The sequence below is a fragment of the Coccinella septempunctata genome, chromosome 8, assembly GCF_907165205.1.
Source record: "Coccinella septempunctata chromosome 8, icCocSept1.1, whole genome shotgun sequence".
In the NCBI taxonomy this organism is placed as follows: domain Eukaryota; kingdom Metazoa; phylum Arthropoda; class Insecta; order Coleoptera; family Coccinellidae; genus Coccinella; species Coccinella septempunctata.
In genome coordinates this window covers 29,489,924-29,514,710 of record NC_058196.1, presented here as the reverse complement: position 1 = coordinate 29,514,710, position 24,787 = coordinate 29,489,924, and the positions used below count along the sequence as shown (strand labels likewise).

Below are 24,787 nucleotides of genomic sequence, written 5' to 3'. Positions count from 1 at the left end.
TAATAAATTATGAAAATGAGTCTTGACATCTGAAACTGATTTTCTTGGGAAATTATTGGAGATAAATTGGGGCCCTACTGCTGCCCGACAACGATCTTTCTAGGTAAAGTGTCCAAAACCATAAATTAAGGGTTGAAAAATAATTTGGAAAGTATTCAAAATTGACGTATGGGTTATCCTGCGCATTTTGCTTTCATGTCAGAAACTGATCTTGGACGAAAGGAGGAAAAGTAAGGAAATTTATATCTTTTGATATTTTTCTATTTTTTTCTTTACAATTTTCTGTATAAAATTCATGTTTATAGCTATGATTACAAAGAATTTTATTGTAACTCAGTTGATGTCACATATTTTACAATGGAATAATTTCAGGATTTATACCAGTTACAAACAAAATCTTAACGTCTGCAATGCAGCAAGACCTAGGAGACCAATTCAATCTCTTCGTTTCTTCTTATCCCTATCGTCCCTCTTTTCAGGCTCTTTACGCTTGCTAGCTCTCTTTGCTTGACTCAAGAACTGATCCAGACCGAACGGATCCTCCTCCTTCTCAAACTGTACTGGCCCAGATCTGGAAGCAGCCGCACTACGATCAGTGCCACCGAACTCCTTATCTGGCACGAATCTGTTTGTCTTGATGATCTTGTCGAGGTCCTCACCATATACGTCGTTGTCAATGTTCTTACTCGGTCTGTATAGGTGGTTAGCCAGGGATCCACCTTCCCTCCAAGGTTTGTCGTACACGTTGTAACCTTCATCGTCATTATATCCTTGCCCAAGACCTTTAGCTTGACCGAAGAGCCTCTGGTCGAATTGAACATCGCCAGACTGTCCCCTGGCGGGCATTCCCAAGGCGATTTGTTCAGAGATATCACGTTCCCTTTCACGCTGAAGCTTGGATCTCTTGTCTGGGGCGGCCCTGGCAAGATTGCGGTCCCTTGCTCTCTCCTTGTGACGGTCCTGCCTCAGCAACTCACGCTCACGTTCTTCTTCCACTGTCAATTCTGTAAAAAAAAGTTGAAAGAAACCATGATGTTAACTGGTCGAAACTGGCCTCAGTGTTGCCATTTACATCGACATCACAGATGTCAACGTCAAGATGACAGCTTGTCAAAAATTTTGACAGCTGAAGTTGGACCTCATTTCTATTATTAAGAAAGAGTAAAGAATGATGAATGAAGCATTCATGTGATACTTACTTTCAACAGGTACGGTCCTTATACCAGCTCTCTCATCTCTAGCCTTCTGAGCCAACTGCCTAAGATGTTCTTCTTTCTGCTCCTTCTCCTTTTGAGCCAATTTCTTTTCTAGCTGAGCCCTGGTTTCAACAGCCTCACGCGCCTTTCTGTCCGCAATATACAAAGCTTCGGCAAGCTTAGCAAACTTTTCGTTGATATGGGACTGTTGAAGTCCCCTACCATCAGCAGCTAGACGTTTATCTAAAGGCACAGTATATCCCTTCGCGTTCTTGTAATTCGATATACAAGGTGGTATTTTCCATTCTTTCTGTTCCTTAACGGTAGTTTTCCTGGTTGGACTGTGCATAACAGGCGGTGGTGGCGATGGAGCTCCCCTAGGAATTTTTTTGTTGATCTTGAATCGAGGAGGTTCCATCGGGTCAACCTGAGCTTCTACTAAGCGTATAATCCTTTGTTTAGCACCTGAATTGAACGCCGCGCCTTGTTGAGAAGGTGTATAACGAATGAATTCGGCTGGGCCTTGTCTTTCTGCGCATCTTACGGGCATGGCTGCAGCAATTTTAGAATTAGTCAATTTCATCAAAGCCAATCTGGTTTTTTCAGTTATTTCATCGACTTCTTCCTGGGAAGGTTTTTTCAAACTTTCATCGTTTTCAGAAACCATCTCTGCCGGTAGCAAGTCCGATAATTTGGAGTAAACTATTTTATCACTCGAGTGTCCCTGCCTGGCCAAAATGTCATATTTCACTTTTCCCTCAGCATCTAACTGAACAGCTAAAGCATTTGAAGTTGAGTCACGTCCCTTTTGTCCCATATTCAGGGGATATTGGGCGATATGGATTTCCGGAAATGCCCCCCCATCTGAAAAGTAGAAAAAGGCCTAAAATTACATCTTTGGAGAAGGCATCTGTATTGATAAGAAGTTGACACATATTATGGTGTGTTTAATTGAAATAAGAAATTACCTCCGTAATCTGTAACACAACGTGGAACCCATCCTCTTCTCTGTCCATATGGGGGAGCTATGCTTTGGGCGCTCACCAAAGCAGTTGAAGGTTTTTCAGCTTCTCTCTGCCTTCTTTCGTCATCCCTATCCCAGGTTGGTTGTATGGGTGCAGGGAGAAAACTGAAAAAGCACAAAATTTTGAAAATAAATCTTGAGGCAGATATTGAGAATATCGTACTCAATTGATAAGTATGATGATATTAATTTTTGTAAAAGTAGTGTATTGAATTATATGAAATGGAATATGGCGTTACATACCTTGACAAACTCATGATGATGTGTATCAGCTAACAGAACATTTACACAACTAGGTAAAATTAATGTTACGCAATAAGGTCTATATAAACCATAACACACTTTAGTCTGCTTTTCGAAAAAGAATTAATTCAGAGTAGAAAAACACTACTTAGCCCTTAATTAATTAATTGTTGACTGACAGCGACAGCTTGACAGCTACTGAGCATAGAGGCCATAGAGCTCAAGTCATAGAAAGAACACATTGTTGACATTGACACTAGACTTTTGTTGTCTGTGGAGAAGTGTCAAGAAAAGAATTTCTGTGCGCGTTAAATCATGGTTAATTCTTTCTATGTTCGGAGTTATGATCAGCTACCTAACCTAAAACAATTGTTTTGACGTTTAAACGTCAAATCACTACGTTTGCTCACGCACGATATGTACTAGAACCTGTTATGAGAAGTGGAGGTGGTCTAGCTAGCTATCAAAGCTGCCGTTCTCATTCTAATTTCGGACTCCGAGTCGTATCATTTTGGCTGCAAAACGAGTCGTTACGTTTTGCATAACCTGAGAACCGGGAAAGTGTTATTTGTGTAACAAATATAATGCTGAAAGTAAATCAGTGTTTAAGACACTACTAGTGGTTTTAATGCTTGCAATAAGTTCACTTACACTTCTCTAATTTTTGTATATTGTGTGTGTTGTGGTAAACTGGGAAATACACTAAATAAATTTAAGGAAATGGCAGAAAGTCGAGGATCACTTTTGGCCAAATCAGTACAAAAACATGCAGGCAGGGCAAAAGAGAAGGTCAGTGACATCGAACAGGCAATCAGATGCATATTTATTTGATATCATTATAGCTTCACCTGCGTCTTGCTTTCAATAAATAACACCCACAGCTGCTTTTCATCAGTCTTATCAGTGAAAATTCGATAATTAATTGATGTTTTCCCGATCACTTATTAGTCATAATTATAAAGTCGCCTATAAATGGACTGGCTATTTTAAACCACCTACATGAAATACCCATAAGTTTTACCAGACCAAATATGTAGATGATTGATGTAAATGTATTGCGCTTAAAAATGCTATATTGACCGAACTTTCGCATCTATAGGACGTAGAGTTAACACGTTTTCCCTCTGGCTGAAATATTCTTCATTCTACTTTCTTCAAAAGTGGGACACATAAAGATACATGGTTGCTGTCGCTGCTCTGTATACTTCCATAATGCTGATAGAGGCCTTAAGAAAATGCTCATTGTCGACCTTGATATTGAGGAATAGAAAATTTATTATGCACCATTTGAATTTCCATATAGCAAAGGGGAAGGGAACTTCTATAAACCTTGCATTTTGAACACTAGGAAACAACCGAGAACAATTCCTGTTCGTTAAATGAAATCTATTAGTAACTATTTCATAAGTGGTTGCGACCAATGTATCAGCTTTTTGTGATTCTACAATAAAATTTATGAACCAGTCTTTGGTCCCTGAAGAAGAGCGTGAAGAAAAGTATCTTTATGGAATTGATTGTTTCAATCCAATAAGCGTATTGAAAATACCTTTGAAATGATGTGTCATTTGATCAACATTCCCTATTTTTGTCGAAACTGAAAGGGGTTACGTTGAAATGAGTATTGCTGCCGTGTGATACTCGATCTAAACAATACCGATGCAGGCCGATCACCTGATCGGACAGAGAAATCTTCAGTAAACACGCACCCTGTATACCAAATTTCACCAATTTACCTCCAACAGTTTCTGAACTATTCGAAGACGTCAAGTCTTCATGTTTGGGACACCCTGCATAGTTGTGGATCGAAATTGGGATGTCTTCAACTCGAGAACATACCTATTGCATCACCGGCAAGAATCTAAAAGGAGAAATTTGAAAGGACATGTGAAAGAACCCATTAAGGATCTTATTTTTAGCGTGTTACTTATTTCAAACGTAAAATCCATCGGAGTGTCACGTAAAACAAACATTTATCCTGTCGGCTGACTGCTACAAATTGCAGAAGTCGACCGAGATTTTTTTTATGTTTTATTACCCAATTTTCAACCTTTATTCTGCTCCGATCGAAGCTAAAGACTGACGGGATTTTTTGAGAGATTTTTTGTGTTTTATGAATCGATTTTTCTTCCAAGGTAAGAAAGTAATGTTTCTATGCCGCCAAATTTTGTTCGTACTTGGGAAATACTCGAACTTCTTGTATTATTGAACAATACTCTTAAATAATTCGTCTTCGACGAAATTTTTTGCCTTTACATTCTTAATCTGAAAGATAACTTTGAAACAACAATGATTTAGAAAGACCTCTGCTTTACAAGTTTTATTATCAGACTTTATTTCAATCTACTTTCCACTATTCCACCATTCCATGTAGAAATACCGATGTAACCTCTTCTTTTTCTTCTCGTGAAGATGATATTTCACAATCCAGTAGAAACCCTTCATTTATTATGGAGTCAAATCGTGAAATGTTATAGGTGCTTTCTCGGTATTGCGATTTTTTGTAGATCTGGGTGGGATATTCTCTTCGACGTTTTCTATTCTGAATATCCATGGATTATCACTATTAGTTCAATAATATTTGCTCATGGTTCTGAATTAAAGTCTTCTTGAGTTATGTGAGGTTGAGATTTACTAGTTTTTATGCGAAATTTGATCGAAGCCTAGAGATTCAGGTAAGTATCTGCATCTGATAAAAATGGCTTCCTAAAATGGACCCCATTTTCCCAAAACATCATCGGCTGTCGCCTGTCAATGTCACTATTTATTGACACTTAAACTGGCGAGTTTAACATATTTATCGAACCTTAAAAATGGCTTATTTCATGAAACACTGTACTCGTACGACATTTGCTATTTATACATTCTGTCTAATCCTTTCTCATGCCAGAACATAAATGAGATCATACCACCACCTACAAAAATGTCGAATAAAACTCCACTGACGGAAACGGAGGCTGAAAAATTTTCAGGAACAGGTATTCAGAAAATAGAAATACCTGTATATCCTTAGTTGCCATTGTGAAAGTGCAATTTCAAGCGTGTGTTATTAATAATTCATCGGAACTAGTTCTAGTGATGTAAAAAACAGTAAATAACATTGTAGGTATAACTACGAATGTCCTTGTCGAAGGAATTTGCATTGATGTCTCACTATCTGGTAGGCTCTACGTGAGGCTGATGCCTGAAATCGTAGGTTTGTGTAAAGGTCGCGGGGTCGACACATCGTCATTCTTAAAATATACGTGGGAATTCGATGGAGATGAAAGTTTAGAGATTTGCATTCGGCAATGTTCCGCTATTATTATTCCATAATTCTCCTGCAAAAAATAGCAAACCTTAATGGCGAGATTCATCTTTCAACCTACAAGAAATGAATTTCTTGTTTTTATTAAGTCATTCAGTGTCGTGAGGACCATAGACTGAAGATTTTCGGAGTTGCTTGAAGAAGCGATGTATGCATTGCTGTTTTAATTTTCTTGTGTCCTCTGGGCTCTGAAAGCATGAAGAATGGATAAACGCCAGTCTGTCTCCTAATGAACATGTGGAATCGTGGTTTCAGATCGAGAAGGCCATCGCAATTAGCAGTATCGATGCATGTATAAAGATAGCATTAGGATGCAAAACATCGCCTTTCATTGGCAATTGTGTAACCGAGAACAGAAGAAATAAATTCTGGACTGTTACGGACTAACTGTGACTTGCTGATTGTATTCCATTCCGGAGGAATATTTATACGACTGCAGGGTTAATCGTTCTCACAGTATTTCTGATTCCTTATGGAAATAACGACACATTAAGAACTCCCTCTTCATTGTGCCCTAATTTCTGGTGAAAAACCATCAAGAAATCTTCAGTCAAGTCAACCCTTTCAAGGTTCTATGAACTATCTGGAGATCCTACACTAACCTTTCCTAATTATTCGTCAAACATACCCTAATCATCTGACCCATTCAAAAACTCGACTGCTGGTACAACGCTAATGAAATTCTAGTTCCGGACAGAAATGCTATCGGTTACAACCTTAAGCTTGTTTTGGAATGCATGTAACTGTAAACTATGAATAATCAGCCTGCCTGAAAACTTTGGATTCCTTTTAGCGTTTCTCGTGTTGTAGAAGTATTCGATCGAGAAAAAGAGTTTATTATTTATTTGTTGCATTATGCCTCGAGGTATTTTGATATGTTTCGGTAAATCTTCGAAATTGACCAAAGGAGAAATTGCTCAGTCCATTCTCTATGTCAATGGATGATGACTTCTAGGAGCTTTTGGATATGTTGAAGTAAATCTCCCCTAAACACAATATTTCTGTCACATAATCAGACATATTCGAACAAATACAAGTTTTTATTTCCCGAAGGACATACAAGGACACTTAATGACAGCTCAAACTGTTTGGTTGGAGAAATCAACGAAAGAAAGCCTACCCACTCCATCTCCCATAAAACGCTTCGAATAAACTGCCAATAAAATCGATTCGAATCTATGGAAAATAATTGCATGGAGCCATTCAATGACAAATGACAAATACCGGGAATTTGCACCTGCGATAATGAGCAAATATTTACTCCATCAATATTAAAGTTCGTAGTCTAAACCTTTTACGCTGATCCGAGTTGCCGATCCCAACTTTCTATTGACAGTAATCGATGCTCAAGAATGTAACCAATGTTACAATCTCCTCCTCTATGTAATTGCTCGGATCGTTTCTACGTAATTTACAATTGAATAAGATTTTTGTGACGATCGAAATAGGGTCGATCTCATTATAAGAACGTATATATTACTATCTTTTTTTTAACTATGTTCTTATCGTTGGATTAGTTTTTTTAATTAAACGGACTGCTTGGTTAAAGGAAACTGTAATGGCTGGTAAAAATAGCCAACAGTACGTGTGCCATTTGTGAGGAAACAACGTCTCTTGGTATTACGCTTTTTTTAAATCTAGAACTATCATCCTAACTTGGTATCGCTTTGTACATCTACCCTAACTAAATCATAATTAGATGGCGTTGAGGTATAGTCATACCTCATAGCGTCTACTGGCATCCAATAAAGACTCAATCTGATGGAATGGTCTTTCTGTTGGTTCTCGAAGTGATGCTGATAATATAGTGTGATTCATGTAGATGGTAACATTGCAAAGCCTATCTACTACAACAAATTTTGTTCAACCCTCCTTATTTCTTTAATCATCCACGATAGTTAGGTCAAACTTTTATTGTTTCAATGTCACTTAAAGGGATATTTCATGTATGTTACAAATATTTATTGTATTCCTTTTGTGTTGTAATATAAATAAAGAATCTTCATGCAATCAAAATCGATTTTTCTACTCATATACAGGAATCCTGAATTGAAACCGCCTCTCAATTTCCAAGGTTAATGCTCTATCATCACAAGACCTAAATAAATTTTAGTGTATGACGTACCTACCTATATCTACCTCGAGATCTACCTTTAGTTAAATATCCCAATCGTAGGTGCACAAACAAATTCAATTCATCGAGTAAACATTTTTCATTATCTGAAATTTTATTAGTTTGTCTTGGGCCAATAGACAGGTTTCCGTATTATCGCAGCTCTAAGACTGAAGTTGTGATAATGATATAAATACATATAGTAGACCAAAATGGATGCCAAGTTTATTTTCAAATCATGCTAGGAAACTGGTGGATTCTTCACAGATGTGGAGCAGTGATCTATAATGATTATCGAAGAATTTATCGAGGTTTTTTTCCATAATTTGATCCAGAATTATACCTGCATCCTGGGACATTTTTGACCAATGAAATTATCATTATTCTGTATCGCATGTCCATTGAAATGAGTGCTATCAGATATTCACCTCCCCAAATCGAATTTCTGATAGAATTCAACTTCGCCTTACTATTTCCGCAGATAAAAATTGATTATGTCCAATATAACGAAAGGTGAACAAAAGCTATTGTTTGAGGAAAAAGGGATGAATAAAACGCTGAAGCTACAGTGAATAATTGAGCAATTATTGTATGAAATTATGAGAAAATTATCTTCGCTTTGATGATTAGTAACTGTAAAGCTTATAAAACTCGATAAAATATGGAATAATTTCCAATGTTCCTGTAATGAAATCGATTAATATGGTTGCTTGAAAATTTATCACATTTGAGGTGGAAATGCGATAAAAGGAAATATAGAAATGAGCCCAAAATGGGCATTAAATTATGATATGAGTAGATTTCTGATACATATATATTCGATTAGCTGTTGAGTTCTGAGCTTGCAGAACTGCCATTTGTATCACAGAAAACTGAATGAAATACTAATCAATAAGCCCAAATTTTGGCCTCGAGAAAAATGCGAATAAATAGTTCTTTTCTGGTGACTGTACCTATTGGGAACTTTTATATTCGTATATTATTGTGCTCGAGTATAAACATTATAGTTTTTCAGCCATTGACTTATGCTCTTATCTGAGATTGAATTTTGTTCACATTCTACGCACTAGTTGAGAATTTTAACTACTGTCCTGATCTAACACTAGGAAAGATCTGCTTCAGATTCTCTATGTAAATAAACAATAAATTCTGCACACTCATCCATATTGTTTAGTGTAAACGAACAATCAATGTGTACATATTTGATTGTAAACAATTTCGTATTATTCGGTTGGCATTCGTACGTATTTAATCCTTCTGAAATTATTTTTGAAACCATCTAATATTGAAAACTGAACAGATATGTAATATTGTAGGAACTAGCTTTTCGTCCATTAAAAGAGATGAAATAAATAAAAAATTTTGAAGGAAATCATTTAGTTGAAAAAAAATGCAAATGATTGAGGGGTAATAAAACCATTTCCAATAGGTACAAGAAATGATAACATTATCTAGCTTGTTAGGTCTAATAACGCGTTCATCTTGTATTTGTTTTTGGTTTTTGTCAATTATTTTCGGAATAAAAGCATGGGTTTCTTTTATTTCTCTGTTTTTCTACGGTTCAAAGTAGAATGTCTATTGTTGTCCATCTTTCGCCTTAGAAAGCCGATCGAATGTCCTTCCCAAAAGGAGTATTTCAGATGTGGACTGCAAATCGTCGATCGGAGAAAGTTGTTGGAGCTATCGGATAATTAGATTTGGTATGCTAATAAAATATACGGGCATTAAATTGATTCCGAAGCCATCGAATCGCCTTGCTCGTGGAGTTTTTGCGACGAGATGTCGTTTTGGATTGATTTTACTCGTTTAATTGAAACGTTTACGATCTGTTGAATGAAGCAATAACGTACAACGATATCCACTCTTTTTTTATCGTGAAAGCATCGAGAAGAAGAAAAAACTTCGATGTTTTTGACGTTTATCAAACGCAAATGTGTACAAATCTATGTCCGATTGATAAAACTGTGGCTAGCACCATAGACATGTAGGGGTGTAGTACCAATTCAATTCGTCGATAGGATTGAATAGTGTTTTTGGCCTCGGTATTTGTGAAATTCCTTTAATTATGTGGATCTCCTGGTTAGCTAGTTACATATTATAATAAAATACTCCATACATGCTTAATTTTCAAATTTGGATGAATGTCTCTTCGTCCAATCAAGGAATATTGTTTAATTTTGAATGTAGTTCGTTATTTAATCGAGGTCACATGGTTCTAAATGAAGTCAAAGTTACACGATCAGCTGAGCATAAAATTCAAGAACGTTAAACCTTAATTTTATGTTCGACCGCATAGAATCGGTATAAAAATTCATACCTATACTTCTTGGTTTAGAAAAATTCAAGTTTTTGTGATGCATTCTGTATAATTATTGCCCAGCCAACCTTGACGACATAGTTGATAGCTGTCGTCGGTAATATTATTCGAATAATCCCGGAGAAAATAGGGTTCTTCACTGAATAATAAACAAATAACTTTCAAGGAACTGGAAAACAAAATTGTTTTGGAAAAAATTGCCCAAATATTTTCCTATTCTTTCTATGCCACTAAGATCACATAGAAGTCCCGGAGACAGATAAAATGGTTCGCGTCATACAGACATGATTCTGAAAAACTCCCCAGAATGTCATCAAGATGGGCAATTTCCAAACCATCTTCTACAACCGATTTTTCAAGTTATCCCCTAAATATAAACAGCTCAGTTTGAATCCAAGTTTAGACAGATACAAGTCTCTTTATGCGCACAGAAGAACAGCAGAGGTAATTATGAAAATGCAAAAGATGAAGAACATTTGTATCAAGTATATTAGATCCATATTGATGCTGAAATTATGATTCTTTATGGCACGATTTCAGAAGCTTTGACGTGTTTCCAGGAACAGGTAAAGGAATATAACCTTTACATCTGAAGAGGTTGACTCGGACTCTGAAACGAACGCATTTTTGACCATAAAAACGTATCGATATAATTCGTATTGTACTCCCAATTATAGTTTTGTAAAAAATACTGCTACCACGTGTAAAGTCTCAACGTTACATAAGCGCCTCTCATTCCACAACGATACGTAACAATTGACGAAAAAATATGTAATGGCCTGTTTAGAGAACTTTAAATCAACTAATGATGCATCATGAACTTACAATGACAGTAATAATACGAAAATAAACACCTATGAATATATACGTATTATAAAACTGCCGGTTGCCATTGCAAATTGGAGGGACCTTGACCAAGTCAAGACGTATCACATTACTGTCGGTAGTTGAATTAAATTTTTCCGAACAATACCTTCCGCTCAAAGTTTAGAATGCCTCGAGATAACTTCCTGTTCTTTATACCTTTGCATTGATGTTCGCGCAATGGGTAGTCTTTATAGAGGTTTGTAGATTCATTTCCAACGTGAAACTCCACGAAATCACATCGAAGTTTATTATTCGTAAACTCTTCGAAATAATTCAAGTTTCACATTCTTTTTTCTATAATAAAGTCTTGAAATATACAGAGTGAGTAACGCAAAAGAGTTTATATCTTCGGTATTCGCTATTTTGTAGTAAGATGCTCGAACAGTTCAACTTTGATTTCAAATTGCGCCAATTTTCCTTAATAATTGAGAAGTTTGTCATGCACACTCTATGGGGGTGTATTTTTCACAAAATAGTAAAAGCTGAAGATATGAATTTTTGCGCTACTCTTCGAAGGTCTTCTATCGAGACACTTATCTTCTAGAAAAACCATCATAGATAGATACATATTCTACAGAAGCAACTCTTCTAGTAAATAAATCTCGAAATTTCATCGAGCTCTTTGCAGTGGCGGTTCCAAGAGTGATGTTAGGGTGGAGGCATAACTTTATATTTGAAATTCTGTATAAGGCGTTTGTTGATATAAAACCCCACCAAATAGTTTTTTTTCTCATTGCAGCTCCTACAGAATCTGGGGAAGGTGGACAGAACAGCGGACGAAATATTCGATGAGCATTTACAAAATTTCACAAGGCAACAGAATTGTGCGAACAGGCTACAAAAGGAATTCTCGAACTACATCAGATGCATAAGAGGTACGTATTATGGTTGATAATTGCTGTAATCGATAGGTTACTTATTCCATTAGCGCACCAAATGATGGATTAAGCATTTGTTCGATATTTTTACCGCATCTATTAGTCACCGTTGTGAATTCTATGCTGGATGCAGATCCGAACTGAACAAAGTTTTCGTCTGAAATTTTTCCAACTTTGAAGATCGGAATACTATTTTAAACACCTTTAATTCAAGGTATAATTTCGGTTGAAGCCTCCTCTAGGCCTTCGTAGTGTTCATTTTTCTGATTCAGTCCTTGTAGTTGCTGCACCAGGCGTTACAGAATGAATGCAGTGTAGGTATAATCCTCAAATTCAATGATCCGAAACATATAACTCGATCATTGTGCAATACGAGGACGTATTGATATCTAGTTAGCCTAGATCAGTTCATGCATAAAAAAAATATAGCTTTACCATAGCAACGAACAATAACTCATTAGAAGTGTCAGTTTGATGTCAAAAAAGTAAACGACAGTAATAAATTAAAAGAAAGGAGATGTCCACCGAAATTGTGAAAATCTAAAAATTCGAGCCATCACCAAGTACCTGTATTTAAAAGGGTTAAGAGGTGAGCAGATTTACGAAGATATGCTTAATACCCTTAGTGATCAATGTCCTTCGTATGCGACCGTGAAAAATTGGACTGCAAGCTTCAAAAGAGGTAAATTGTCCATTGAAGATGATGACCGATCGGGAAGGCCAGTTTCTGTGTCAGTCCCCGAAAATATCGATGCATTTCATGACATGATTTTATCATACCGTCGAATTGGGCTAAAACGGATATCTGAAGAACTGAATATTTCATACGGACGCCTTCATCATTCAGTCCACGTCAATTTGGACATGAGAAACACTGCTGCAAAATGGATCCCCAAATGTTTGAATGTTGACCAAAAGCGTTCAAGTGTAGAAGCATCGCGTTCGATCTGTGCTCTATTTGAAAACGATTTAGACTTCTTAAACATAATTGTTACTATGTATGAGACTTGGCCACATTTCTACGATCCAGAAACAAAGCAACAATAGATGGAATGGCGACACTCTGGTTCTCCAAGACCTAAGAAGTTTCGTGTCCAAAAATCTGCTAGAAAAGTTCTTGCTTCAGTTTTTTGGGATTGCCATGGAGTAATCATGATTGATTTTTTGTATAAGGGTAGAAAAATAACCGGAGATTACTATTCGACATTACTAACCACTCTACGGGAAAAAATTAAAAAGAAAAGACTCGGAAAGCTATTCAAAGGTAATTTGTTTTTGCAGGACAACGCCCCTGCTCACAAATCTCATGTTGCCATGCAAAAAATTCGTGCTTTAGGGTTTGAATTACTAGAACAGCCCCCTTATTCACCAGATTTGGCTCCATCCGACTATCATCTCTTTCCTCAACTGAAAAAAAATTTAAAAGGTCGTAAATTTTCTTCCAACGAGGAGGTAATAAAAGCTGTGGTGTTCTGGTTTGCAGAGCAAGAATTAACATTTTTTTGAAAGGTCTAGAGACGTTGCAGGTTCGCTGTAATAAAGTTTTGCAATTGAGAAGACAATATGTTGAGTAATAAAATATTTTGACATTGAAATTTTGTTTGGTTCTATAGTAGGCTAAGAATTTTTCAATATATCCTCGTATATCGTTGTGACGGGCTGAATTTCGATACGATACGCCGTGCATTCGAAGATGCTCACCAGAATACGAGAAAAACGTACAATTTTCATACGAGCAGGATCTAAATTGAGTCCGTACAGCCTGCCAAATCCAGTCGGTTCAAAATAGATCGTCGTCGCAACGAAAAAAGCAAACAATGTTCAATGTTTGCCTTGCAATTGTTTGTCTAGATATCCAGAGATCTCAGTCTGGATTTTCATTTAACGATTAATTTTCCGAGACCCTTTAGTAGTGTATAATAAAATTGCTGGTATCACATATATTGGAGGCAATATACCCGAAAAGCGAAATTTTGTTCTATGGTCGATGATTGACAAATTGCTCCTCCATGGTGGACCTAGGGGCGGTAGAGTTAGTCTTTTTGTGTTTATTTGCCTCTAAGGAGATCAGTCTGTTGGGCAGATTAGCCTATTGGTAGATCTTCATCTACATCCCAGCCTCCAGTGCCAGAGTTCTAATGAACTCTAGCATCTGAGATGACCTCAAGAAGGCTATGTCCTCATTTCCACAAGTTTTTCGTCCTCAAATCATTTTTTGCGTCGGCTGCGGTTTTCGAACCATCTGTGTGTACCATTTAATGGCATTTCTCAGTTAGACCAGTAGTTGTTACAACTGGTAGTTGCAATGCGTGGTAGTTGTGATATCCGGTAGTTCGAATGGATCGAATAGAATAGCGATGCGGACCTGAACAAGTGGTTACGATTCATTCTCAGATAAGATTCATACGTCCAAATTGGCATATGGTGTTAAGCATAAAAGAAATAAAAATTTTTTTAAATAAATGTAAGAAAAATAAAGAAGGCAAACGAGATGCGGATATAACAAACTTTGAGTTGAGGCTGGATGTGCCTATGTCTACTATTAGCGATGACTGAAAATTACACAATCGAATAGATATAGAAAAGTGGTCTCTGAATGAATTCACTCCGTTTTATTTTTATTCCAAACCAGGGCCACGGATATAGACGTTGCCAAATGCCAAATGTCACTGGCGTTCAACTACCTTTTCCGCATTTTTGACGGAGTTCAGTGCATTTAGAAAAAAATTATCGAAATTGTTGTAACGAACAATCCAAACTCTCGATTTCTTTACTTCTTGAGTCGAAACACTTTCCCTAGATACCTATATCAAGACAATCTAGCGCCTAATTCAAGGTGCTATTTTGGTGGTTTGCGGTTGTGGAAGAATTGTCTGCAATTACGTAAACATCCACTGTGTGACTTGATTTCCACTTTCAATTTTGCGCATTTTTTTTTTAAATTCAATAAAGTAGGATAGCTAGTGGGAGAATCAAAGATTCTCTATCAATTTGAGAAGTGTGAAATCTTGTTGGTTATCGTTCAGTATCTATTTTTCGCCAAGAAGTGAATCAAACTTATATGGAACGTCATAAAATGGCTAGCATACGTCCATTATATAAATCAATCTGAAATCAGCATTACGTGTGATCGTGTTTTTGTTTATCGAACGTGCGCGGTTTTGAGGAAAAACAAACACCGGAAACCTGTGGAAAAACCGCGAATCGCTTTGATCTCCGTTAATGCCTGAAATGTGTCGGACATTTTAAAGCACTTTGTGCCGAGTTTTAAGTGGGTTAAAGGTATGCATGCGATCAGAGCTGGACTTAGGAATAAGAATACTCATAATCTAAGTGCTTGAAGAACCAAAGATTTTATTCCTGTCACTTTGCACCAAAAATAACATAAATAAATATTTTGGGTTATTGAGAAGTACTTCAATCTTGATAATCATATGAGCTTTTTTACACAGAACACACCGATACTTGACTTACTTTATGCTTTTTTATATGTGAAGGGTTTTCTTATAAGAGATCAGGGTTTCCAAGATAAAAGTCAACATTCTCGGTGCATTCGAACTACCAACTTTTTTATCTACTTTTGAATTTCGGTTTATTTATGGAATATTTGAAAAAATCTCTCGTTACACTTCCTTATTCGCCAAATAATACGGCAAAATTCTTTTTTCAGCTGCCCAAGCTGCTTCGAAGTCATTACTGGAAGCCATTGGGGAAACATATGAAAGCCAATGGACCGGCCACGACCATTTATATGTACAGTGTCAGTCGGTGGATATGTTATGGCAGGACTTCAGTCATAAACTTGCCGATCAAGTGCTGCTACCTTTGAACACATACCAACAACAGTTTCCAGAAATGAGGGTGAGTTTTGGACCAATTCCAAGAACATCTATGTTATTCCAACACTTGAACTCTGAAATCGGTCAAAAAACAGTATTCAAACTGTTCATTCCCTTGGAACCCTAAAAATCACTTCATCCTCCAAATTTGATCCGAATATCCCAAAAACTATAAGAGGAAAAAAATGTTAAAAGCCTTGAAACGTGCGGACCGTCCTGTATAGATGATCTATGGTTCATTCCGAGATCTTGGAATGTTGCCATTATCGATTTCGAATTTTATACTCGCTAACAGGCCCAAATATCCTTTTGGCATTGGTGAGTAATAATAGTTTGATATCGATCTTGTTTCATCATTCAAACTGGATGTTTAGAATATTTTTTTATTAGCAAATCGTTGTAGGATTGAAATGGGGTAATTTCGAAAGTTAATTTTCGGGAATGTGCTTTGCTCGTTTCTTTCTAGTAGTACACTGCGCAAAAAAATTAACGCACATTCTGAAAATCTCAATTTTAATGAAAGTTAACTCTACATTGACTTTATAACTTATTTTTCATGTTCTCTCGGGAAGGTTTTGAACGAAACATGGCACATTAAATGGAAGAAAAATTCAGGATTTCACCGAATCTTATGTGAAAGAAGAGATAGAACAATTTTCAAAATACTGAAATGCTGATAAGTGATTTAATACTTGGTATTTCCACCCCTTGCGTTAATTACAGCTCGGCAACGACGGTTCATACTCAAAATGAGTGATCTTAAAATGTTCTGATCTAATCCTTCCCAGATTTCTCCGAGTTGGATTCCTAAGTCATTAAGAGTAGCTGGATGATTTTCTGAACTTCTCAGCCTTCTATTGAGGTTGTCCCAAACCTGCTCAATCGGATTGAGATCTGGACTTCTTGCTGGCCATTCCATTCGAGAGACTTCAACCTCTTCAAGGTACTCCTGAAAGATGCGCGTACGATGGGGTCTGGCATTATCGTCCATAAAAATGAAATTTTCACCAATGTATGGGGCAAATGGCACTACATGCTCTTCAAGAATGTTCCTTATATACTTATCAGAATTCATAGCTCCACTATCAACGCGACTAGGTCTGTGCGAGCAGTCAAAGATATTCCCCATACCATAATCGATCCTCCCCCGAAACCAGAAGTATTCATACTACCGGTACATACCGATTCAACAAATTCTCCTACTTACAGCAGCCACAAAATTACCATTTTTTCATATTTTCACTCGAATATATGATATAGGGAGTTATATAGGACCTTTCAGATCAGCTGAGTTCGATAGGACCCTTGAGGGACACACCATTGTTGGTTAAGTTCATGTTATAAATCCCAGAAAAATCTTCGTAGATCTAAATACGATACATATTCTAGAAAAGCAACTCCTCTAGTCATAAACCTGAGAATTGCATCCATCTAGGTGCAACCTTTCGGTCTTGACGAATTTTTAACCGATCCCATCTTTTTGGGTATAAAACTACTTCCAACTTTCCAATCTTCGTCTTTTTTGTTAGTTCGAGTATTTTTTCCAGAAAAAAATCGACAAACGCGGTAGAAAACTGGTGGACTACGACGGTCAACGACACAGCTTCCAGGCCCTACAGACTGGCATGAAGAAAAGGGACGAGACCAAAATCAACAAGGGTAGGGAACAACTGGAAGAAGCGAAAAGGACGTATGAAATACTCAATTCCGAACTGCACGACGAACTACCCGCCTTGTACGACTCCAGGGTTTTGTTCCTAGTGACCAATCTTCAGTCTCTCTTCAATGCGGAGCACACTTTTCATTCGGAGGCTGCCAAGGTGGGTTCTACCTTATGCCAAATGAAATACTAGTCTTTGAAAACGTCCTGTATTTCGAAATTCAGCGTGTTTTTTCTGTTTCAGGTTTTCGAGGAACTAGAAGCAGTCGTCGACAAATTGGCGACAGACAGTCAGCGGGGTTCATACAGTGTGAAAAAAACGAACGGGTCTAGTCTTCCACGCAACTACAACAATTCGTCGTCACTTATTATAAATAACATTTCACCTTCGAAAACCTCTTTACGTAAGTCGAAACACAGTTTAATTTAAATGAGACGCTGCTACTTGTTGTATCTACTAATTTCAATGGAAATCAGAATTCATTTGGAGAGCTCAATCACTTGATTTGTTGATGAGTACTGGATTATCGTCACTTTTTATTTGTATTCTGATTTCTTTGTAATATGTTGCATGATGGAATAATTTATAAGTGGCTGTTCGATATTTTACATTAGGTAGTGAGTACTTTCATATGTCGTTCTGTTATGTTAAATCAGGCTTAAAATCATGCAGGTAGCTGAAAAATTACTTCTTGATCTCTATTGCTCTCTGAGTAACTACGAAAATAGTCTAAACAAGAAAAACACACGTTTTTGGCACGGAGAGCATTACATGCACAATAATTACAATAGAAGTTGTTTATTATATGCTCCTGTTTATTCAATTGACGGATTCTCTGATCTATCTAGAAAATTTGCGAGTTTCAAATTAGTTCTGCGAGCTTTCTATTTGCAATTCTTTATTGAAAATCAAATTTTGAATTTTTCTCTTTTTCAACTTTCAATTTAGGTATCTAGCAGAAAAATCATAGTAAATTGAAACGTGATACATTATCCGAAAAAGCAACCTTTTTAGTGATAAATGTCTATATTTTATCCACCCCAGTGAAACCGTTCGGTCTTGAGGAAGTTTTAACTGACCCCTCTTTTTGGGAATCTTTCGAAGGTAAACTAGCAAGTAGATTTTCTTCCGGGAAAATTTTCGTGGATCTTAATATGATGCATATTTTGAAAGAGCAGCTCTTCTAGTCATAAATCTGAGAACTTCATCTATTTCGGCGCAACCGTTCGGTCTTGAGGAATTCTCAAGTGAAATTTGTAATTTTTGAAAAATGCCATTTCCAAGATGAAAATCTAAACGAAGAGAGATAGGCTTTCGAAATTGCCTGCAATAGATTCAGCGTGTTCGAAAACCTATATTTTCATACCAAAATTCGAAATATCTGGCCGTGTTTAGGAGAAAATAATTTTTTTTGTTTTTCCACTTTTCATTTTCGAGTTGACTTCAAAGAGCTCTCTGGAGTGCAATTCTCTATTGAATCATCAACTGTTTGGTTTTCTAGAATCTTCAAAACAATTTCTATGCACTCCATATCCTAAAACAGTAATAGAACATCCTGATTTTCAGCCAGAAGAGCAAATAGGTCGTTTTAGGGGGGTCTAACCCCTTGCTCATTTTTGACCCAAAAAATCGAGATTTTCGAAATCGAGTTTTTGTGCTTGGGTGGAAGCCTAGGCAACGTTGATTATATAACTGGAAATCCCAATTGGATCAAACGAATGTAACAGGAGATATCGCAGATTGAAAATTGCAATTTTTGAAAAATGCCATTTTCAAGATGAAAATCTAAAGGGAGAGAAATAGGCTTTCGAAATTGCTCGCAATAGATTCAGCGTGTTCGAAAACCTATATTTTCATACCAAAATTTCAAATATCTGGCCCTATTTAGGAGAAAATAACTTTTTTTGTTTTTCCACTTTTCATTTTCGAGTTGACTTCGAAGAGCTCTCTGGAGTGCAATTCTCTATTGAATCATCAACTGTTTGGTTTTCTAAAATCTTCAAAACAAATTCTATGCACTCCATATCGTAGGATAGTAATGGAACATCCTAATTTTCAGACAGAGTAGAAAATAGGTCATTTTAGGGGGGTCTAACCCCTTGCTCATTTTTGACCCAAAAAATCGAGATTTTCGAAATCGAGTTTTTGTGCTTGGGTGGAAGCCTAGGCAACGTTGATTATATAACCGGAAATCCCAATTCGATCAGACGAATATAACAGGAGATATCGCAGATTGAAAATTGCAATTTTTGAAAAATGCCATTTCCAAGATGAAAATCTAAACGAAGGGAGATAGGCTTTCGAAAATACTCGCAATAGATTCAGCATGTTCGAAAACCTATATTTTCATACCAAAATTTCAAATATCTGGCCCTGTTTAGGAGAAAATAATTTTTTTTGTTTTTCCACTTTTCATTTTCGAGTTGACTTCAGAGAGCCCTCTGGAGTGCAATTCTCTATTGAATCATCAACTGTTTGGTTTTCTAGAATCTTCAAAACAAATTCTTTGCACTCCATATCCTAAAACAGTAACAGAACATCCCGATTTTCAGGGAGAGTACCAAATAGGTCATTTTAGGGGGGTCTAACCCCCTTGCTCATTTTTGACCCAAAAAATCGAGATTTTCACAATAGAATTTTTATGCTAGGGTGGAAGCCGAGACAACGCTGATTTTATAACCGGAAATCCCAATCTGATGAGACGAATATAACAGGAGATATCGCAGATTGAAAATTGCAATTTTTGAAAAATGCCATTTCCAAGATGAAAATCTAAACGAAGGGAGACAGGCTCTCGAAATTGCTCGCAATAGATTCGGCGTGTTCGGAAACCTTCATTCTCATACTAAAATTTCAAATATCTGGCCCTGTTTTGGAGAAAATAAACTATAAACTATGATAAAAACAAAACGATCCACACCTTGTAACTCTGTGAGTTCAACTTACTCTATGAACCTAAAAACGTTGCAACGACACCTAGCAAACAGCCAACGTTGGCGCAATCTTCCCTCCGGGGCCAACTCCCGAAGCTCGCGCCAACGTTGGCACCAATGTCGCTTCCGCGATCACTCTCGCCCTAGCCACCACCATCATCTATCCGTCTAACTCACGTTTTTTGATGTCGTGTGTTGTGTGTTGCAGCTGACCAACCTCCGCAGTCTCCCATTAAAACAGACCAAACAAAACCAGAACTAACAAACCAGTCCTCGGTAGAGTCGGAGACGCTGTCCGACAGCCAGTCCGCACCTCAGTCCCCCGCCAAGCCCGAACCTCCCAAAGAAACAGAACAACCCCCCGAGCCTAGCACCAACGGCGTGGAGGCGGCCGCCAGCAGGCCAACGAGCGAGCAGAACGGGATATCCGCCGTCGAGAGTAAGTCCTCCACCCCCGAACCCACCACCCCTAATAAAGCTTCTAGCGATGTTGACGATAATAACGTAAACCCAACCCCTAACAATGCAAGCCCTGTCAGTAAAAAGCTCGAAGAACTGTATGACATTCCTCAAGGTGAGTATAGAGTAACAAGCATGGTTTGACAGCGTGAGATTGATTTTTTCCCCCACACAACTTGTTCCACGACGATCGAATAAGATTTGTAGCTGTAGAACGCAATTTTTTCCATTTTGTGAGAGAAGAAGATAACATAATAACAAGCCAAGACTGAAAAACTGATCATTTCTTTCATCCTGACTTACATAAATGTATTCCTAGCAATTCTTTCTAATAAATTCATTATCACTGTGTGATCTGTCAGAATCTACTCACGTGTTTCAATAATCTGAACGTGATTTGTGGAAATAAAACTAATCCATGGAATATAAGTCACTGTTAGTTGGGGAGCCCAAGAAGGATATTCGGGATTTACTCGAGCGTGTTAGATTAATATAAGGGGGGATACCTTTGACCCTGTAGGGTACCTGTATATAGGGGGAATTGTCTAGGACAGACTGCCAGAATAGTACAAAAAAAAACGATCATTGTACATACTCTAGCGTGTCAGATTAAGGTATTTGTGGTTAATTATATGTTGAAAAGTATATATTCTCTTAATCCGACAATTTAAGCGTGACGAAACTATGTGGGAGGTTGCCAAACTTGCAAAAAAAGGTCACCTATACATTCTTGAGCGCGGTGGCTTTTTTTCTTATATCGAAGCCAATGATTCAAGAATAACGGAAAAAATATAATCTGACAGTTTCAGCGAGCCGAAACGATAAAAATTGGCCATAAAAGTCCCAAAAATCAGATTTTTTGAATTATCTCCTCTTCTGGGCTTCAAATTGTTTTCGCATTCATTATGAAAGTTGTAGGGCTCAACATTTTCTACAAATTTTGTCCGAAGCAATTTTTTCTACGTTCGAACATTTTCGAGATATACGGCGATGAATGTACATTAGACTGGGTTTCTACATTGACCTTGGCCTTTCGCATGTGTGGCTAAGCTCCTCGCCCTTATCGCCGTCTAACTCGAAAACAGTTGAGAGTAGACAAAATTGCTTCAGACAAAAGTTGTATAGAATTTTATTATCTACAATTCTCATAATGAATACAGAAACGATTAAAGGTACAAGAAGGGAGATATTAAAAAAAAATGCCTTGTTATCATCTTCAAACTGTTAGATTAAGAAAACCCCTCCTGATTAATGTCAGATTAATGGGTCAACACTTCTGCAACGCCGAGATTAACCTTCTGCATGAAAATCTGACACGCTCGAGTGTGTACAAGAAACGATTTTTTTTAATTTTCAAAGGATCGCTGTGACCTTGCGTCACGTGCGAATTGTCACCACGCAAACTGTCAGATTAACATGAATTTATTATCAGAGACACGTAGGGCATATACAGTATCTTAATCTGACACGCTCGAGTATGAACACCTGACGATTTTTTTTTAAATCTTTGAAAACCTGCAGACGCTTTCCCCACCGCTGAAAGTGCATACTTTATAGAACCTTTTTTTCTTTCTACCATCTAATCGTCAAAATCCACTATGTCTCCACGACGCTCGAGTAAATCCCGATTTAGCATCGTCTGCTCCCCAACTATTACTCGCTTCTTCTCTCACTGAGTCTACCAAAAAATATTTCGTTCGATTACACAAAAATTATCTTTAAATGAGCCCTCATGTGTCGAGAATTCTCTATACTTAATTTTCACCGAGAATTCACCTTGAAAACATCAATCTCTGCATTGAATCATAACTGCTGGATGTGTTTTGGACGAACGATAACCAAATTTCAAAAAAATTACAGGTGCTAGCAGGGATAATTTACCGCCTGGTGTGTTATATAAAGTTAAGGCAACTTACAAATATAACAGGGAAGATGTAGATGAATTATCCTTCGAGGTAGGAGAAATAATACAGGTGGTGGAATACGACGATCCTGAGGAACAAGTGAGTACCATTTTTTTTATATTGAAGTCGATTGGGTATTCCATATGAATCGGAATTTTATTGTTTCGATTGAAAAAAGAACTTTTCGTCTTTTTTATAACACTGATAATGCTCGATAAGCTGGAGAATCCTTATTTACGTAAAACTCCTTATGCGGTATGAATGCTCAGTCTTACGATCTTCAAAAACTTTTTACAGGAGGAAGGTTGGTTGATGGGAATCAAGGAAAGTTCAGGCGAAAAAGGTATGTTCCCTGCAAACTTTACGAGGCCTATCTAAACAAACCACCGAAGAACAGTTCCAATAAGATCAAGTGCCTTAACCATATACAATTTATTATTGGTCGTGAATTCCTCGAGCCTTTTATAACGGCTCGAGTGTTGGCTTTTTGGACAAATAAAGAGTAACAAAGTTTAAAAAAATCAAATATTCAATGAATAATCACAAAGTGCTCATACTATTCGTAAGATTGATGACTTTGTAGTACGTTTTCTCTATTATACAGTATTCTAAATGATGTATCCAGTTCAATTTCATTTCATCATTTCTACAAAGCGTTAGTCACTTATGACTATAAATAACGGGATAGGCTATATGGAAAACGCCTGTTTGATATTTCTTCGAAAAACATACAATGACTTGTTTTTTACTCATTTAGTTTTACTCAAAAAAAGCATTTCATTCAATAATTAATAATTAAGTGAGTTTTATATGAATGTAATCGGTTATTTTGTCTGTATTTTTGATCAGGAAGTTTGTGTTTTTCTCTTAGTGAATCTCTGTGAAGAATATTGAATTTGCTTCGAATAATTTCAAGATAATTTCGCTAGTTTTTGCTCAAGAAATGTGGAGGTAGATTCAAACCCATCTCTAGTCATGTATATTTTTTTCAAAAACACAAAATTTATCATAAAGTGCCAAAATAAGCGATCTTCATGTCACTGAAATCACTTATTGTCTCTGGAGAATTTCCCAAATTTCACGTTATTTTCGCAGATTTTTATTCTATTTATTGACAGAGGCAATATTTACAAATGTTTCATCCCATATCTAACTGTGTTTTTATTCAACTTCTACCACAGCCTGATAAAGAATTTATTTTGTAAATATTTTTGTTTGATCGATTGGAATTTTATATAATTGAAGTTGAAGTTGTTATGTTTTGTTAGTTTATTCAACCAAATCCTAGAAATATGCATATGTTGAAGACTATGTTACTTGTTTCCCAAAAATATTTGCAAAGTATTGGAAAATTCGAAGATCCATTTTGAATTTGTTTGTTTTTGTGGAAATACTTGATTGAAAGCAATTATTTATAATTCCTATTTTAAAGCAATACTGATTTTCTTAATAATTCGTCGAATATTCTTCGTGACTGTAAATAATATTTGATGAGAAGTTTCGATGAAACGACGTAACTGCGCTGTTTAAATTTCCGACAAATCAATGTAGAAAACATTGAAGAAGGAACTGAAATTTCATCAACATTGCTGCTGCAATTTTTTTATATTTGACAGTAATTTTTTCCAATCATGCCTTCGGTGTTTGCGGTCCATTTCGCTTCTATTTATCATAATGTTTCTAATTCATTACCATTTTCTCTCATACAGCTAAGGATTGTTGATCTTATATCCATGTATTATAATTTATTTTTACTTCTTTAATTTTGTTTATTTTACCATTGTTAATGACTAATAAATAGGTAGAATGTATGTTTGGATTATGTTTAAATAAAATAAATTATTGAACGTTAGTTTTCATTCTACTTCCGAGGTTTTTGAATTTGCAGGAAATTTGGATTATGGTGAGTATTTTGAAAGGGGTTTTTTCTTCAAATGTATAATTATTTTTGCTGGATTTTGGCTGTTTGTTTCCGTCATATATTGGTTTGTTTTTTCGCTTCCATTTATTATTCCTGCGTACTTTCTAGAAATTTGTATAATTATTTTG

At 36.6% G+C, this 24,787-nt stretch overlaps 2 protein-coding genes across 4 annotated transcripts; one reads left to right on the top strand and one right to left on the bottom strand.

Annotated features, from left to right (window-relative positions):
- Positions 1 to 247: 247 nt before the first annotated feature.
- Positions 248 to 2,667, bottom strand: LOC123319096 (puff-specific protein Bx42). The gene is made up of 4 exons (XM_044905946.1): positions 2,464 to 2,667; positions 2,165 to 2,325; positions 1,200 to 2,060; positions 248 to 1,004 (listed from the first exon to the last, which is right to left on the bottom strand). The coding sequence occupies exons 1-4, from the start codon at positions 2,475 to 2,477 to the stop codon at positions 436 to 438; spliced, it is 1,605 nt and encodes a 534-aa protein (XP_044761881.1). The 5' UTR covers positions 2,478 to 2,667; the 3' UTR covers positions 248 to 435.
- A 181-nt stretch (positions 2,668 to 2,848) lies between these two features.
- On the top strand, positions 2,849 to 24,585 carry LOC123318723 (myc box-dependent-interacting protein 1). Of its 3 annotated transcripts, none has more exons than XM_044905443.1 (8): positions 2,849 to 3,252; positions 11,804 to 11,939; positions 15,613 to 15,803; positions 17,329 to 17,601; positions 17,686 to 17,845; positions 20,584 to 20,949; positions 22,695 to 22,837; positions 23,036 to 24,585. In XM_044905443.1, the coding sequence occupies exons 1-8, from the start codon at positions 3,184 to 3,186 to the stop codon at positions 23,114 to 23,116; spliced, it is 1,419 nt and encodes a 472-aa protein (XP_044761378.1). In that variant the 5' UTR covers positions 2,849 to 3,183; the 3' UTR covers positions 23,117 to 24,585. The 3 variants fall into 3 exon arrangements, with proteins under 3 accessions (XP_044761378.1, XP_044761379.1, XP_044761377.1); XM_044905444.1 differs by lacking the exon at positions 2,849 to 3,252 and adding an exon at positions 10,494 to 10,641 and having other exon boundaries at positions 20,584 to 20,814; XM_044905442.1 differs by lacking the exon at positions 2,849 to 3,252 and adding an exon at positions 10,495 to 10,641.
- The last annotated feature ends 202 nt before the right edge of the window (positions 24,586 to 24,787 follow it).